We start from the raw sequence: 17313 nt of genomic DNA on the forward strand, positions 1-17313 counted from the left end.
TTATAGTTGACTGGTGGAAATTTTGGAGGAAGGATGCTTTTTCTGTAGTAATAATTGCTTCTTGTTGTGTATATTGCGACCGCTGGTAACTACAGGTTATATGAAATTCACAGTATACATCTGGTATTTCAAGAAAAAAGAAACTAACGACATACAAAATACTGCATTGAATAAACAAGGTGGACAGAGACAAGATGTTCCAGAGAGGAGACACAGAAACAAGGGATCACAATTGGAAGGTGAAGACTCAGACAAGTAACAGGGCTGTTAGGAAGTACTTCTTCAGTCACAGAGTCATCAGGAAGTGGAATAGCCTAGCAAGTGATTTAGTGGAGGCAGGAACCATACATAGCTTTAAGACAAGTTATGACGAAGCTCAGGAAGCAGAGAGAGAGAGAACCTAGTAGCGATCGGTGAAGAGGCAGGGCCAGAAGCTGAGTCTCGACCCCTGCAACCACAATTAGGTGAGTACAATTAGGGGAGTACAAGAACACCAGAAGAAATGAAGATATTACTAAGAACATTTAAAACAAGGAAGAGAGCATTTGCAGACAGGATCATAGCAGTTTGGTCATTTCATGGGTGACCTACAATATTTGATGAAGAATTAGAAAAGGGTTAAATTTTAAAGTCAAGAGGTGACCCATTAACAACAGGAGAGGCTGTAATGAGTGTACTGTGTGTGTATTTTACTTTTATTGTTTTTAATACCTAGTTCTATTGCAAACTTAATATATGTTAGTGTAAATTTGTTATGTGGCATTTATATGCATTTATAAGTGAAAAAATGGCATTCTGCTTTCTGGTGGAAAGCTGGAACCTAACCTGCCATATAAGTGGGGCCCTACTGTAATTAAATCTCAAGTCTGAAATTCACTTGCATTATATTACCTTTATTTTTTATTATATAGTATAAAATACAGAAATATAATTAAATGTAAAGTCTGAAATTTCCTTGCATCACCTAGACTGAAATGATTAATGCAAATGCATTTTTAAACCCTCATAACACTTAGAATCAATCTTACAAAAAAAATCAGTATTCCAATACAGTATTCCAGCCCTTTTCCTAGATAAATACTGTAATTATTAAAACTTTATAAATGGTAAAGAAACTAATGTAAAGTTACTAATTCTATAAACTAAAATACAATACAATGGCACATTTCTTGCTAAAATTAATATAAATGTATCTTTGTATTAACAATTCATTGCATATACAGTATATGCTTGTTTCAGTAAGGAAAACTGCTTTTTATAGATTATAAAATTATGCTTTGCTTAATGGTACTGTGCCTTTCAAGTTACTTTTGCATAGTACCACATTTTCTACTTGACATTTGATCAGTCAAACTGTTTGTTTGGAGCTCATATAGTACATATTTTGGTACTTACTGTATTTTCCAGAACAAATGGCATGCTTCCTCCCCACACACACAAATAAAATGTCTCACAAAATCACTCTACACCTTATCTGTTCACGGTCAAGAACAAGGCTAGACTTTGAGTTACTGGCAAGTGGTGATTTCAGTTCTGAGGAGCCGGGAAACTTATCTCTAAACACACCTCTACAAAACTGTTTCTCAGATTAATTGAAAATGATTAGAAACCATTATAAATTATACAATAATTTATATATTACCTATACCATCTACAAAAACCAAGTAGCAATAATTGTTTTGGTGTTTAGTGGCAATGGAGCAGATGTCCCGAGTATGTGTCCCATAGCTCAATTGCTAGCAAACTCAGCTCAGAAGCTGAGGTCCAGGGGTCACGCCCCGGTATGGTTGGAAACATTAGGATGTGTTTCCTTAAGATATCTACTGTCCAATGTTCGCCCATTAGTAAAGTGGGTACCTAGGTGTTAGTAGACTGGTGTGGGTCACATCCTGGGACAAAGTTGATCTAATTTGCCTGAAATGCTCTGCAGTAAGTAAGTTTATTCAGGTATACACAAATACAGTTACATAGATTATCATACATAGCAGCATATGTGTAGAGAACTTAGGATAACCCAAAAAAGTCAGACCGAGTGACTTATTTCCATTGGGGTCCTTTACTTATTTCTATAACAAGGGGCTTTCTATATAGTAGTATGACAATAATGTTAGCTAGGCCTGTATACCTTATACATGTACTTGTAAAAATAAAGATTATGATTATTATTATTATTATTATGACGGGCTACGCAAGCTTGTTGGAGTAAAACAGATTTTCTCCATAAAACTGATTAACTTACATTCAGTTATACAGCAGCACGTATGTTTGTACTAAAATGTTCTAAAAATTTTATCTTGAATATTCTGATAATTACCTTACCCCTCTGATGATATCACCATTTGCACTGCCATAACTGCTATACATTATTTGTTTATGCCAGTGGTAATGGTGCCTAGTGTTAGTGATGATGCTGACCAGCATCTACCTACTGTTCACCTTCAACTCATTAGGCCTAACTAGTACTGCATTTTTATTTTTTTCCCAGAATATGCTTGCCAAAATTGGGGTGTGCCTTATGTGCTCGTGCACCTCATTTTATTTATGAAAATATTAACTGTACATGGATGTGTTTATGTTTATTGTCATTATTAATGCTACCATAAATTATATTTTATAAAATCTTTCATGGCTAGAGGCAGTAGACATGTCACGTTTGAGAGCAATGTGAGGTGTGAATAACATCCAGAGAATTTGAAGCATAGAAATTAAAAGAATGTGAGGTCACTAAGGGTATATAATTCAAAGAGCTGAGAAGGGGTTGTTGTAGTGGTTTGTGCATGTAGAGAGGATGGAGAGGGATAAGATGATGAAGAGGGTGTATAAATCTGGAATGCAAGGTGGGAGGATTATGTTCATAAATACACCTAAATAAACAAACTAAAATTCTGTTCATCAGAATAAAAGATGTATAATAAATGCTTTGATAGAGTATACATATATATTATACCATTTTATACAGAAATTATGATATTATTCAATAAACATAACTATATCAATATTTACCTGAAATTCTGAACAATATATTATAATTTAACAAGTAATTGAACAATAATTATGTCTGGGTGTTGCATACACCTGCAACATCCAGACATTCAATCAACAAAATACTGTAAGCCTACAATGAACATTAATTAACTGATATTCCTTCAATTTATTAACTTGTCCTTTAATGGAATTACAGTAAATATAATCACTGCATTTCATGAAATGATACACAAATAACCTGTACATAGGAGAGGGGAACTTACGACAATGTTTCGGTTCAACTTGGACCATTTACAAAGTCATACTAACAGAAAGGCGAGAAGGAGGGAGTACAGTGGACCCCCGCATAACGATTACCTCCGAATGCGACCAATTATGTAAGTGTATTTATGTAAGTGCGTTTGTACGTGTATGTTTGGGAGTCTGAAATGGACTAATCTACTTCACAATATTTCTTATGGGAACAAATTCGGTCAGTACTGGCACCTGAACATACTTCTGGAGTGAAAAAATATTGTTAACCGGGGGTCCACTGTATATATAGGCCAGCAGACAGGGAAGTGACAAGAGAGGTAGTAGGAAAGTAAGAAGAGAGGTAGTGGTAGAGGTTGTAGCTGTGGAGTCGGTCGAAAACAAAGAAATAGGAGCACTGCAAGGGAGCTAGGAGGCCACAAAGAATACGAACAAAAATACAGAGGGGGAAAATATAATAATGGACCAAACACCCATGGCAGAAGAAAGAAAGCCCAAAGGAGAAACAGGAAGAGGAAAGGGGAAGAGAGAGAAGGAGAGAAAAGAATCAGGTTAAGACTAACATTCTTCGCACCAATTGAGTTCATACCTCTCCTCTCTCTAGATGCTCCTGGTGTCTACTCTATTTCCTGTTCCTCTTGTCCTCTTCAGTACTTTGGAAAAACTGGCCGTTCTCTTTCTGACAGACTCAGGGAGCATAAAAGTGGTGTTAGGCTTGCCGACACCAACAATGCTCTTTTCTGTCATGTCAGATATCATAGTCATCCTATTGACTGGTCTTCTGCTAAAACTGTCTACCATATTTCTAACTTTCACAGTCACAGTCTGGTTGAATCCTCCCTTATATACAACTTTCCTTGTATGCTTAGTCCTGGCTTTGTCTCTGTAGATGCCTTCCTTTCCCATAACATGATAAAATGCTTCAAACTTCAGAACACCCGTGACTTACCCTGATTATTTTTTCTCATTCTCCCTCTTCCCCTTTCCTCTTCCTCTTTCTCCTTTGGGTTTTATTTCTTGTGCCTTGGGTGTTTAGTCCATTATTGTATTTTTCCCCCCTCTGTGTTTCTGTTCCTACCCTTTGTGGGTCCTTAGCCCCTTAGCAGTACTCACCTAGTAACTGAGCTAACCCACTGAGCTAACCAAGGCAGCTCCTCTTTCTTTGTCTTCAACTGACTCTACTACTACTACCTCAACCACTACCTTTCTTCTTACTTTCCTACTACCTCTCTTGTTCCATCCCTATCTGTTGGCCTATGTGTACTCATTCCTTCTCTCCTTTGTTAGTGTGACTTTGTAAATGGTTTAAGTCAGAACGAAATGTCGTAGTAAGCTCCCCTTTCCTATGTGCAGGTTATCTGTGTATTGTTCCAGTCACGGTATTGTGCCTTTTTGTTATTTATTTTTCATAAAATGAATTACCCAGCTAATATAAATTCACCATAAAAAAGAGTTCGACAAACTGGCCATATCCCACTGAGGCAGGGTGATATAAGAAGAAAAACATATGTTTCTTTTTGCAGTTTAGTAATTTATACAGGAGAAGGGGTTACTAGCCCCTTCCTTCTGGCATTTTAGTTGCCTCTTACGACATGCATGGCTTATGGAGGAAGAATTCTGTTCCACTTCCCCATGGAGATAAGAAGAAATAAAGAAGAACAAGAACTATTAAGAAAATAGAAAAAAACCCAGATGGGTATGTACATATACAGTGGTACCCTGAGTTTTGTACAGCTCCCAATTCGAACAATTGTGTAAGTGTATTATTGTAAGTGCTTTTGTAAGTGTATTTTTGGGGGTCTGAAACGGACTAATCTAATTTACATTATTCCTAATGGGAACAAATTTGTTCGGTAACAGCACTCAAACAGCCTTCTGGAACGAATTAAACCTGAAACTCGGGGTACCACACTGTATATGCATGTACATACATGTGTAGAGTGACCTAAGTGTAAGTAGAAGTAACAAGATATGCCTGTTTTCATGCATGTTTATAAGACAGAAAAAAAAAACCAGCAATCCTACCATCATGTACAATAATTACATGTTTCTTCTGCACTATAAATACAGACTACATTTATGCTAAAAATTTTCAAATTATAACAAGCAAAATCATGGATGGCATTGAAAAAAAGAGCTAATCTAACCATGGCAGTATACAGTTCTTAATGACAGATATATTGTGATGCCAATCTGTATGATACACTCCTTCAACTTCATACAATTTAATCTTCCCAGCTTTATCCAGAGTACGTAGGCCAAACAAATCATTTTGATAAAAAAGTTGATCTCTCATCTCTGTCACATTTTCTTCTTTATCAAAATACCCGAAATGACTGAAAATAATACACACTTGGCATTAAATTAAACAAGTATTAGCATTGGTATAAACAAGCTATTAAAATTTAAGTATCAGCATGGGTATAATGAGCATTCAAAATCTTTTTCTCACCTGGATTGCCACGGGGTAATAACCCCATCATCTGGTCCACCAATTAAAACAAGTTTCTCAAGTTTCATGAAATTCTGGCGGTAATCCTTTTTGTAGGTATCATTTAACTCATTGTTGAGGTAAGGCAAATAGTTTGAATATCTGTCAAAAAATTGTCTGCATGAGCTCAGGAATAAACAAAGCAGTAAGTAGAAAGAGTTTAATGAAATGGATATCAAGTAACAGAGACAATATATACATCAGTTCCACTCAAGTGTATAGATGGCTGAAACATATCATATCTTGAAATGGGAAAAAACATGGCAATATGGAGTGAAGAGTTGATAAACATGTGAAATGCTACTAGCAACTTTAAATAAAACAATATGCACTTACTTATAATAAAGTGTTTGATGGTGAGGATCATTCCAATAGTTAGCCACAGATATTCTCTGGCCAACCCTTGAATAGAACACTTCATAAGCTGTCTCCTTTACGTATTGAGGGAAGATAAGTTTCAGAAAGTCATCTGCAATGAAAATTACAGTCAGTAACATTCTTCATTTAATTTTGATAATCTAATTAATTTAATATTTTAAACTATATATCAAATTGGTTTACCCTGTGCAGTATTCATACATTCAGTATTCATACATCAGGAACTGCTCAGTTTGACACCTGGCATCCAAATTAGTGAAAATTCCTTAACTGTTCCCTATTCATTTTATTGCTGAAATTCAAGCTTTGCTCAACCAAATTACACAAACTTACCATATACATGTACCATATTTTGTGTCCGGATAACCTCAATGCAGTGCAGTATTTACTAGTTACTTATAGTAACAGGTTCTTAGTTATACTCAACTTTCATGATGTTCCCTACATTATGCCTCATCTCACATGCCTACACAGCTGACTCCAATTTGTTTATATTCCTAGAAAAATACATAAAATTACCGACTTAAATCTCTTTCAACTTTTAAACCACCCCAACCTGCCCTTGATATTTTTCTTGCATATTGTATCACAATTTTTTTATCACAATTCAAAACTAAGTACCTTTATGAAGGTTAATCATAACCCAAAATTCTTGTAACTTAAGGGACCACTGTATAAGACAAGGTTGATGCAGTTCAGTAGTGTACTTTATATAGAAACTCAGGTACTGTTTATTACGTGACACATGTCAGTGAGCTGCTTAATGAGTCATGTAGTACAGTACAATAAAAAGAAATATAGTGACTGAATTGCTAACCTCCATATTGGCCAGCCTGGGGTGATGATAAAGATATAAAGGTAGTAATATTATGTTCCATGGACTCTATAATTCCACGGCTGATAATGCCTCCCTGGGAGTAGCCTGAAAAAAAAAAACAGTTAGTATCATCTAACAGCACTTACATCCCAATCCCACCCATAATTGCTTCTACATATATGTGATTAATGATGTTACACTATACATACTTACTTAACTTTCACCTGTATTATTCACTTTTTACCAAAACATTGCCAGACTTCATAAATTGCAAAGGTTAGTGGATGAGTTTGAGAATGTGTGTAAAGGTAGAAAGTTGAAAGTGAACATAGAAAAGAGTAAGGTGATGAGGGTATCAAATGATTTAGATAAAGAAAAATTGGATATCAAATTGGGGAGGAGGAGTATGGAAGAAGTGAATGTTTTCAGATACTTGGGAGTTGACGTGTCGGTGGATGGATTTATGAAGGATGAGGTTAATCATAGAATTGATGAGGGAAAAAAGGTGAGTGGTGCGTTGAGGTATATGTGGAGTCAAAAAACGTTATCTATGGAGGCAAAGAAGGGAATGTATGAAAGTATAGTAGTACCAACACTCTTATATGGATGTGAAGCTTGGGTGGTAAATGCAGCAGCGAGGAGACGGTTGGAGGCAGTGGAGATGTCCTGTCTAAGGGCAATGTGTGGTGTAAATATTATGCAGAAAATTCGGAATGTGGAAATTAGGAGAAGGTGTGGAGTTAATAAAAGCATTAGTCAGAGGGCAGAAGAGGGGTTGTTGAGGTGGTTTGGTCATTTAGAGAGAATGGATCAAAGTAGAATGACATGGAAAGCATATAAATCTATAGGGGAAGGAAAGAGGGGTGGGGGTCGTCCTCGAAAGGGTTGGAAAGAGGGGGTAAAGGAGGTTTTGTGGGTGAGGGGCTTGGACTTCCAGCAAGCGTGCATGAGCGTGTTAGATAGGAGTGAATGGAGACGAATGATACTTGGGACCTGACGATCTGTTGGAGTGTGAGCAGGGTAATATTTAGTGAAGGGATTCAGGGAAACTGGTTATTTTCATATAGTCGGACTTGAGTCCTGGAAATGGGAAGTACAATGCCTGCACTTTAAAGGAGGGGTTTGGGATATTGGCAGTTTGGAGGGATATGTTGTGTATCTCTATACGTATATGCTTCTAAACTGTTGTATTCAGAGCACCTCTGCAAAAGCAGTGATAATGTGTGTGTGTGGTGAAAGTGTTGAATGATGATGAAAGTATTTTCTTTTTGGGGATTTTCTTTCTTTTTTTTTGGGGTCACCCTGCCTCGGTGGGAGACGACCGACTTGTTGAAAAAAAAAAAAAAAAAAAAAATGTTATTATTGGCAGTTTGGAGGGATATGTTGTGTATCTTTATACGTATATGCTTCTAAACTTCTGTGTTCTGAGCACCTCTGCAAAAACAGTGATTATGTGTGAGTGAGGTGAAAGTGTTGAATGATGATGAAAGTATTTTCTTTTTGGGTCACCCTGCCTCGGTGGGAGACGGCCGACTTGCTTAAAAAAAAAAAAAAAAGGTATTAAACTGTTAAACATCATGCATTTTAAATGCTAACTAATATCTGTGAGATGATGATAAACCTAAAGTTGTGCAACAATACATTATTTTAAGACTATCATATTTAATGCAAGAAAGTGAACAGGATAAATGTTACATAATATCTTACCTATTAGTATAATACCATCTTGAGAAGTGTTCATAATAGGCTGCATTTGAGAGTAGAAACTTTTCACTTGGTACCATAGGGGTGCCAGGGATTTCCATCCATGAAGCATGTCAATAATGTGAACTTCTGTGCCAGGGTGATGCTGAAATGAAAAACATGAGGAACTGTAATGATATCCTATATTAAGTCATTATAAAATAAGGTAGTATACCCTTTTGTATATTAATAACGTCTATAAGCAATATGTAATAAGATTCAGTTCTGAATGTAAATTATTTACCTGTACTCTTGAATACAAGTAATCTGAAAAAAAAAATCATTAGAAAAGAAAACACTTTCAAAAGATATGATTACAACATACACAATACTCAGGGATAGTGACAAAGTAGACAACGTTTGAATGTTTCACATTGCGGGTATAAGAGCATGATGGAAGCTAAACCCCCAAATCAATCAATCAGTCAATCAATTTTTATTTCCTTGCAAGATTACATTGAGATTATGAAATTACAAAAATGAGTTGCAGTGCAAAGAGAGCCACTATCATGCCTAGGCATTATGGGCAGACTTAATTTAATGGCTTACAGAGTACATAATACAAAAGAAACTGAACAGTTTGTTTAAGTTGTACATCTTTTATTTATAGTACACAGTAATTTTACTCAAATTACAATAGTTTCAATAGCAAATACTGAAATTATATTATGGGAATATAACATTGTTAGTTGTTGAAAGTAGTTTACAGTATGAGAATGCTACAATTGGGTGTAAGGCAGTAATGTTTTGGGTAGGTATTTATTTATACTACAAGGTACTTTATAATCAATGTATGAACTTTGGGTGTCACATTTTGAAGTTTTAAGATTTAGGTAATTGGGAGATTTTTTGGTAAAGTTAAATATTGAGTATTTAGTTTAGGGTGAGTAAGTGGTTTTTGAGAAGAGTCTTAAACTGATGTTCAGGTATACCTCCAGGTAAACTCCAGGTATTTACTGGTAATGAATTCCAAAATTTGGGGCCCTTTATGTCAATAGAGTTTTTATATAGTGTGATATGGACACGGGGTACATCAAAAAGAGATCTGTGTCTTGTGCTATGGCCGTGTGACCTGTTAAGGTTGGCGAGGAGAAGTTTGAGTGGAGGGTTTATGTTTGAGTGTAGTGTTCTATGTATGTATTAGGTACATGAGTAAGTAAAGGTGAGTATAAAAATTTAAGTGTGAGCAGAGGCAGCTCCAGAAATTTGATATAGGAGGGCTTAAGGTGGCAGTTGGGTTGATGGAGAGGCACAGGGGACTGATGTTGAAGCAGCATTATTATCATTATTATTATTAGGTATCCCTGAAGGGGAAGCTTTAGCTTAAAGAGGTTTGAATTTTTTTCCATTTTTCTTCCTCCAACTTTCATTTTTGTTTTGCTCATAACTCAAGAATGCCTTATCCAGTCAGTTTAAATGTTCAACACTTGTGTACAATGATGAAGACCAGATTCTTGGAACAACTGGAATGTTCATGTGCCCTGTGACTAAAGTTGTATGACCCATTCCCAGCATCTTGGAATAGCCCAGACAACTTCCAACATCCTCAATATCATAGTTTCCAGCATTCAAAAAAAGCCAACTCCTAATTCAACGACAGTGGAGAGTGACATTCAAGTGTGTAGGGAAAAATTAAACCATTTTATAATCTTCAGCTCAAGATCTTTCATACATCTCCATGCATCATCAGATGCCATGCAATAATGCAATAGGTGGAATGAGAGGAAGTTTTCTCTGAGTAAGGTAGCTTGGTGACACCAATCAGTTCCTCTCAGTGTTGAATTTTTATTCCAGTTAAATCATGTTAAATAAATTTCAGCTTACCTCTTCTGATCAGCTTCAATATTTCATGGCTGATGCATGTTAGGGACACAATAATGCCCATTATGTTTTGCTTGTGAGCACGCAGATTTGTTGTAGTAAAATAATTAAAAAAACTTAGAAGCATTGGAATCCATGCCATAACTGAAGAATGACTCACCTGATCATCTTCAAATTTTTACTACTGGTATAGTTTGCTGAGTGCAAGTATATTGCTGTTAGTGGGTGGCATAATATACTACCAGTTTTACTGAATAAATAGTGACATTCATTTATATTCAATAACTGATGAGTGCTTCTTCTGACTGATGATACATTCTGTAAGAAGGGTGACACTCCATAAGTTTAGTCTGAGTAAGTGCAAATTTGAAATTTAACTGAAACTGTTAAAAAACTTGTAGCCACTGGGTTTTATTACAAGAAAGCTTGGCATTCACCTTCATTTGTGTAAATTTCAATTTTTCAATTATATTAAATACACTGGTTTCCATTTAATAACTAGATAATGTCCCCTCTGATTGACTTCAAGCCCTAAATTATGGTGCATCTTAATTGGAAGCAGCTGTATAGTCCTTGTGGCTTAGCGCTTCTTTTTGATTATAATAATAATAATTAATTGGAAGCAGTTTTGTATTGATTTTGGGCTGTGTGGGTGCCAATTTGCCATTTTTAAGCAATTTCATTAAATTGTATTTTCTTAAAAAATAAAAATATAAATATTTTTCTAATGGTTTAAACAGAATTTTTAAAACATTGCATTTTTAAATTTAATGCAGAGATTTTCCTAATTTCAGGATATAGGTCTCTCTGAGATAACATGTGAATGCTGATTCAATTAGTTTGAAAGCTGGTGTTTCTTAATGGAAGGTTTGAATTACATTTGGCTAGTGTATGTCGTAATTTGTCATTTTTAGTGAAGGAATTTTGATATTAACTTACAAATGATGACTGTGAATGTCTCTTCTGAGTTGCCTCAAATCTTCCTGGAGTTTACCTGGAGAGAGTTATGGGGGTCAACACCCCCACAGTCCGGTCTGTGACCAGGCCTCCTGGTGGATCAGAGCTTGATCAACCAGGCTGTTACTGCTGGCTGCACGCAAACCAACGTACGAGCCCCAGCCCGGCTGGTCAGGAACCAACTTTAGGTGCTTGTCCAGTGCCAGCTTGAAGACTGCCTGGGGTCTGTTGGTAATCCCCCTTATGTATGCTGGGAGGCAGTTGAACAGTCTCGGGCCCCTGACACTTATTGTATGGTCTCTTAATGTGCTAGTGACACCTCTGCTTTTCATTGGGGGGATGTTGCATCGTCTGCCAAGTCTTTTGCTTTCGTAGTGAGTGATTTTCGTGTGCAAGTTCGGTACTAGTACCTCTAGGATTTTCCAGGTGTATATAATCATGTATCTCTCCCACCTGCGTTCCAGGGAATACAGGTTCAGGAACCTCAAACTTATGCCACACTTGGCACTATTCCATTCCCATGCATTGAGATACTTTTCTAGGATTTTGCAGCAACTAAAATACATAATTTTTTTGGAGGAGGAGGGCTTCAGTCCCCCCCCCCCCTTGATGCCACCATAGAGTGTAAAGGTAGTGTAAAGGTAGAACTAACTTAAGAGAGGTGGCAGAGGCAAACTCTATACGTGAACTGAGGCATGGACTTAGTATACCAGAACCCCAATTTAGGAATTACATGCACATTTCTTGAAGATCCCTAGGTAAGGTCCGAGAACTGAACTTGAACCCAGCAAGTATACATTTGTATACTTGTTGTATTGTTGCCACAATAAAATGTCACATTAGTTGCACTTGTGTCCTTTTACTTTACAATAGTTTATAAGCACACTTGTGCATTAATATAATAAATATAACACTAAAAAAGATAGTTAATTCACGACAGCGTAAGTGCAATAAACCATATCTCCCAGCATCTGGGACTGAAATAATGCTCGGGTAACAAGAGATAAAGAAAAGGAAACACGTTTCCAATGAGGATCTTTAAGTCGCATATCTAGGCAATGACACGCCCACCTCCCACTTGGGATGTTGACCGACTTTCTTGAAGCCATATACCCCTCATGGAAGGTTCCTTGATGTTGGTGAGGGGCTCTTGATTTAGGGAATTGGATCTGTGCTCCAGTTCCCCGAATTAAGCCTGAATGCCTTCCACATCCCCCCTCCCCTGGGCGCTGTATAATCCTACGGGTTTAGCGCTTCCCCCTTGATTATAATAATAATAATTGAAGCCATATAAAATCAGCCGCATTTCGGCTTCACTTCATAAATTCTCATAAATATTGTTCTCGCCTAGCAATACTACCATAGTTTCATTCAATTTTTTTTCAGAATCACCTACGAAAAGATGATAAATCAATAAAGGCTGCTGAACGACAAGCAAGCATGTCTGCCCGATTCCAACCGACGATGGAATCTTACCTCTTTAATTTGATCTGCTAAGAAGTACAGGCTGAATCTCAGGTCCCAGACGCCATGTATGATAACCACTGGCTTGTAGGCTGTACATGATAATAAACTAAGCAATATAAATGGCAACATATACTTAATCTTCATCATTCTGTTGCTATTGATGCCTCATTTCCGTGTAGGAATAGTTGTTGTTGTTGGGTTTAAAGGCGGTTGACAGCACTGGTATACATAAGCCATAGAGGGGACACACAAATTTCCCCTCAGTAGTTAACACGGTAAACCTCGCTGGTGCTGTTGAACGACACTCGAAGTACCTCATTACCTTTGTAAATTGTGAGTTCATTACCTTTGTAAATTGTGAGTTCATTACCTTTGTAAATTGTGAGTTCATTACCTTTGTAAATTGTGAGTTCATTACCTTTGTAAATTGTGAGTTCATTACCTCTGTAACTTGCTCAGCTATCAAAACTTTGGAGTCCAGTCCCTGGACCAATTATGTACCTCTGTAATCTTTTGACTACCGCCCACAGGATGGGTATGGGGTGCATAATAAACATATTAAACTAACTAAACTAAGTACCTCATTGTAATTAGTTTTTTCTATTCATTAACTTTATGACTAAATAAAGTATTCTTGTAAGCAAGTTAGATACCAGTTATTATGATATAAATAATTTAATTTAACTTATAATCATCAATTAAATCATTTCAAGACAACATATAGTAAATTAATCATCTTGTTTGTTAACATTGTAATGCGACAAATTTGTACAACTATAATGCTTCAATATCGAAATAAGTATTTCATGTAGTTAGATACCAGTTATTATGATATAAATAATTTAATTTAACATTACCAATAATTCTACCAATCAATTAAATCATAAAACTTCAAGACAACATATAGTAAATTAATCATCTTGTTTGTTATACATTGTAATGCGACAAATTTGTACAACTATAATGCTTCAATATCGAAATGTTCAAATTTCATTATTTCAAATACTCAATTGTATTTCATATTGTAAATTGTTTACTGTAATTTCTGCCACTGAACCTTTCATTACTTATTAATTTTAAGTTAATTTTAAGCCTGCCCATAATGTTTGCATACAAGGGGCTTTTGCCATGTACACCCAACCAGTACTATAATTCCTTGTACAACTATGTATCATATCCAAATAAACTATATGAATATGAATATTTTTTTTCCGCCATGCTTCGGACAGAACTGTAATATTAATTAAATGTATTTCATTAGCTACGCAACCTGGAGTATACCTGGAGGGTGTCTCGGGGGTCAACGCCCCCGCTTTCTCTACTTCAATGTTCACGAAAGAAAAACCAAAGAGCTATCATAAAATTTAAATGCAGTAAAATATAAAATTATGTACGTGCATCCACGTAAGACTGTATTTTTATATATACATGTTCATTTGTATAATTGTATATATATATATATATATATATATATATATATATATATATATATATATATATATATATATATATATATATATATTATATATATATATATATATATATATATATATATATATATATATATATATATATATATATATATATATATATTATATAATATATATATATATATATATATATATTATATAATATATATATATATATATTATATATATATATATATATATATATATATACATAATGTGTGTGTGTGTGTGTGTGTGTACTCACCTAATTGTGGTTGCAGGGGTCGAGACTCAGCTCCTGGCCCCGCCTCTTCACTGATCGCTACTGGATCCTCTCTCTCTCTGCTTCCTGAGCTTTGTCATACCTCTTCTTAAAACTATGTATGGTTCCTGCCTCCACTACTTCACTTGCTAGGCTATTCCACTTCCTGACAACTCTATGACTGAAGAAATACTTCCTAACGTCCCTGTGACTCGTCTGAGTCTTCAGCTTCCAGTTGTGACCCCTTGTCCCTGTGTCCCCTCTCTGGAACATCCTATCTCTGTCCACCTTGTCTATTCCCCGCAGTATCTTGTATGTCGTTATCATGTCTCCCCTGACCCTTCTGTCCTCCAGTGTCGTCACTCCGATTTCCCTTAACCTTTCCTCGTACGACATTCCCTTGAGCTCTGGGACTAGCCTTGTTGCAAACCTTTGTACTTTCTCTAACTTCTTGACGTGCTTGACCAGGTGTGGGTTCCAGACTGGTGCTGCATACTCCAGTATGGGCCTAACATACACAGTGTACAGTGTCTTGAACGATTCCTTATTAAGGTATCGGAACGCTATTCTCAGGTTTGCCAGGCACCCGTATGCTGCAGCGGTTATTTGGTTGATGTGTGCCTCCGGTGATGTGCTCGGTGTTATGGTCACCCCAAGGTCTTTCTCCCTGAGTGAGGTCTGTAGTCTTTGTCCACCTAGCCTATACTCTGTCTGCGGTCTTCTTTGCCCCTCCCCAATCTTCATGACTTTGCATTTGGCTGGATTGAATTCGAGAAGCCAGTTGCTGGACCACATGTCCAGCCTGTCCAGGTCTCTTTGCAGTCCTGCCTCATCCTCGTCCGATTTAATTCTTCTCATCAACTTCACGTCATCTGCGAACAGGGACACTTCAGAGTCTATTCCTTCCATCATGTCGTTCACATATATCAAAAATAGCACTGGTCCTAGAACTGATCCCTGTGGGACCCCGCTCATAACAGGCGCCCACTGTGATACCTCTTCACGTACCATGACTCGTTGCTGCCTCCCTGTCAGGTATTCCCTTATCCATTGCAGTGCCCTCCCTTTTACGTGTGCCTGATCCTCCAGCTTCTGCACTAATCTCTTGTGGGGAACTGTGTCAAAGGCCTTCCTGCAGTCTAGGAAAACGCAATCTACCCACCCCTCTCTCTCGTGTCTTCTGTTACCTTGTCATAAAACTCCAGGAGGTTTGTGATACAAGATTTGCCTTCCATGAACCCATGCTGGTTTTCATTTATAATCTTGTTCCTTTCCAGGTGTTCGACCACTCTCCTCCTGATAATCTCCATGACTTTGCACACAATACATGTCAGAGACACAGGTCTGTAGTTTAGTGCCTCGTTTCTGTTTCCTTTCTTAAATATGGGGACTACATTAGCTGTCTTCCATTTCTCAGGTAGTTGCCCAGTTTCAAGGGATGTGTTGAAGATTGTGGTTAGAGGCATGCACAGCATCTCTGCTCCTTCTCTAAGGACCCATGGGGAGATGTCCAGTCCCATCGCCTTTGAGGTGTCAAGGTCACTTAAGAGCTTCTTCACCTCCTCCTCAGTTGTTCGTATGTCATCCAACACTTGTTGGTATATTCCCTCTTGATGTTCCCTTCTGTGCTGTCTTCCCACAGCCCTTCCTGTCTCTACTGTAAAAACTTCCTTAAATCTCCTGTTCAGCTCCTCACATACCTCCTGATCATTTCTTGTGAGTTCTCCACCTTCTGTCCTTAATCTGATCACTTGGTCTTTGACTGTTGTCTTCCTCCTGATGTGGCTATACAACAGTTTCGGGTCAGTCTTGATTCTCGATGCTATGTCATTTTCATACTGTCGCTGGGCCTCCCTCCTTACCTGTGCGTACTCATTCCTGGCTCTGCGACTGATCTCCCTATTTTCGTGTGTTCTCTGCCTTCTGTACTTTTTCCATTCTCTATTGCACTTTGTTTTTGCCTCCTTACACCGTCGGGTAAACCAGGGGCTCGTTCTGGTCTTCCCGTTGTTACTGTTGCCCTTGGGAATAAACCTTTCCACTGCCTCCTTGCATTTTGTTGTTACATATTCCATCATTTCATTTACTGGCTTTCCTGCCAGTTCTCTGTCCACTGGACCTCCCGCAGGAAGTTCTTCAACCCTATGTAGTCCCCTCTTTTATAGTCAGGCTTTTCCCATTCAACTCCTGTTATTCTCTCCACTTGCAGCTCTACTATGTATTCAAAGCACAGAACCACGTGGTCGCTAGCTCCTAGGGGACTCTCATACTTGATGTCCTCAATATCTGAGCTGCCCAGGGTGAACACAAGGTCCAATCTTGCTTGTTCATCCTCCCCTCTCACTCTGGTAGTGTCCTTAACATGTTGGTGCATGAGGTTTTCCAGCACCTCGTCCAACATCCTGGCTCTCCATGTTTCGGGACCCCCATGTGGCTCCAGGTTTTCCCAGTCGATCTCCCTGTGGTTGAAATCCCCCAGGGTGTGTGTGTGCGTGTGGATGTATGTGTGCATGCGTATGTACTCACCATAACACCATATATATATATATATATATATATATATATATATATATATATATATATATATATATATATATATATATATATATATATATATATATTGCAGCAGGCGACGAACATTTAACCTTACAGGATGTTGATGTGTATAAAGCTGCTATATCATTTCCACAGG

General features: G+C 37.3%; 1 protein-coding gene across 1 annotated transcript in view; it reads right to left on the reverse strand.

Annotated features, from left to right (window-relative positions):
• Positions 1-13596, reverse strand: part of Ppt2 (palmitoyl-protein thioesterase 2) — a 529716-nt gene extending 516120 nt beyond the window's left edge. Inside the window, exons 1-7 of the mRNA XM_070083217.1 lie at positions 13492-13596; positions 12921-13225; positions 8631-8772; positions 6924-7028; positions 6065-6197; positions 5690-5830; positions 4948-5573 (exon numbers count right to left, since the gene is read on the reverse strand). Coding sequence (XP_069939318.1) covers positions 5375-5573; positions 5690-5830; positions 6065-6197; positions 6924-7028; positions 8631-8772; positions 12921-13058 — 858 coding nt within the window. The 5' untranslated portion in view covers positions 13059-13225; positions 13492-13596 and the 3' untranslated portion in view covers positions 4948-5374. The remainder of the gene's footprint in view (positions 1-4947; positions 5574-5689; positions 5831-6064; positions 6198-6923; positions 7029-8630; positions 8773-12920; positions 13226-13491) is intronic.
• Positions 13597-17313: the final 3717 nt, after the last annotated feature.

The sequence above is a fragment of the Cherax quadricarinatus genome, chromosome 9 (genome assembly GCF_038502225.1).
Source record: "Cherax quadricarinatus isolate ZL_2023a chromosome 9, ASM3850222v1, whole genome shotgun sequence".
NCBI lineage: Eukaryota > Metazoa > Arthropoda > Malacostraca > Decapoda > Parastacidae > Cherax > Cherax quadricarinatus.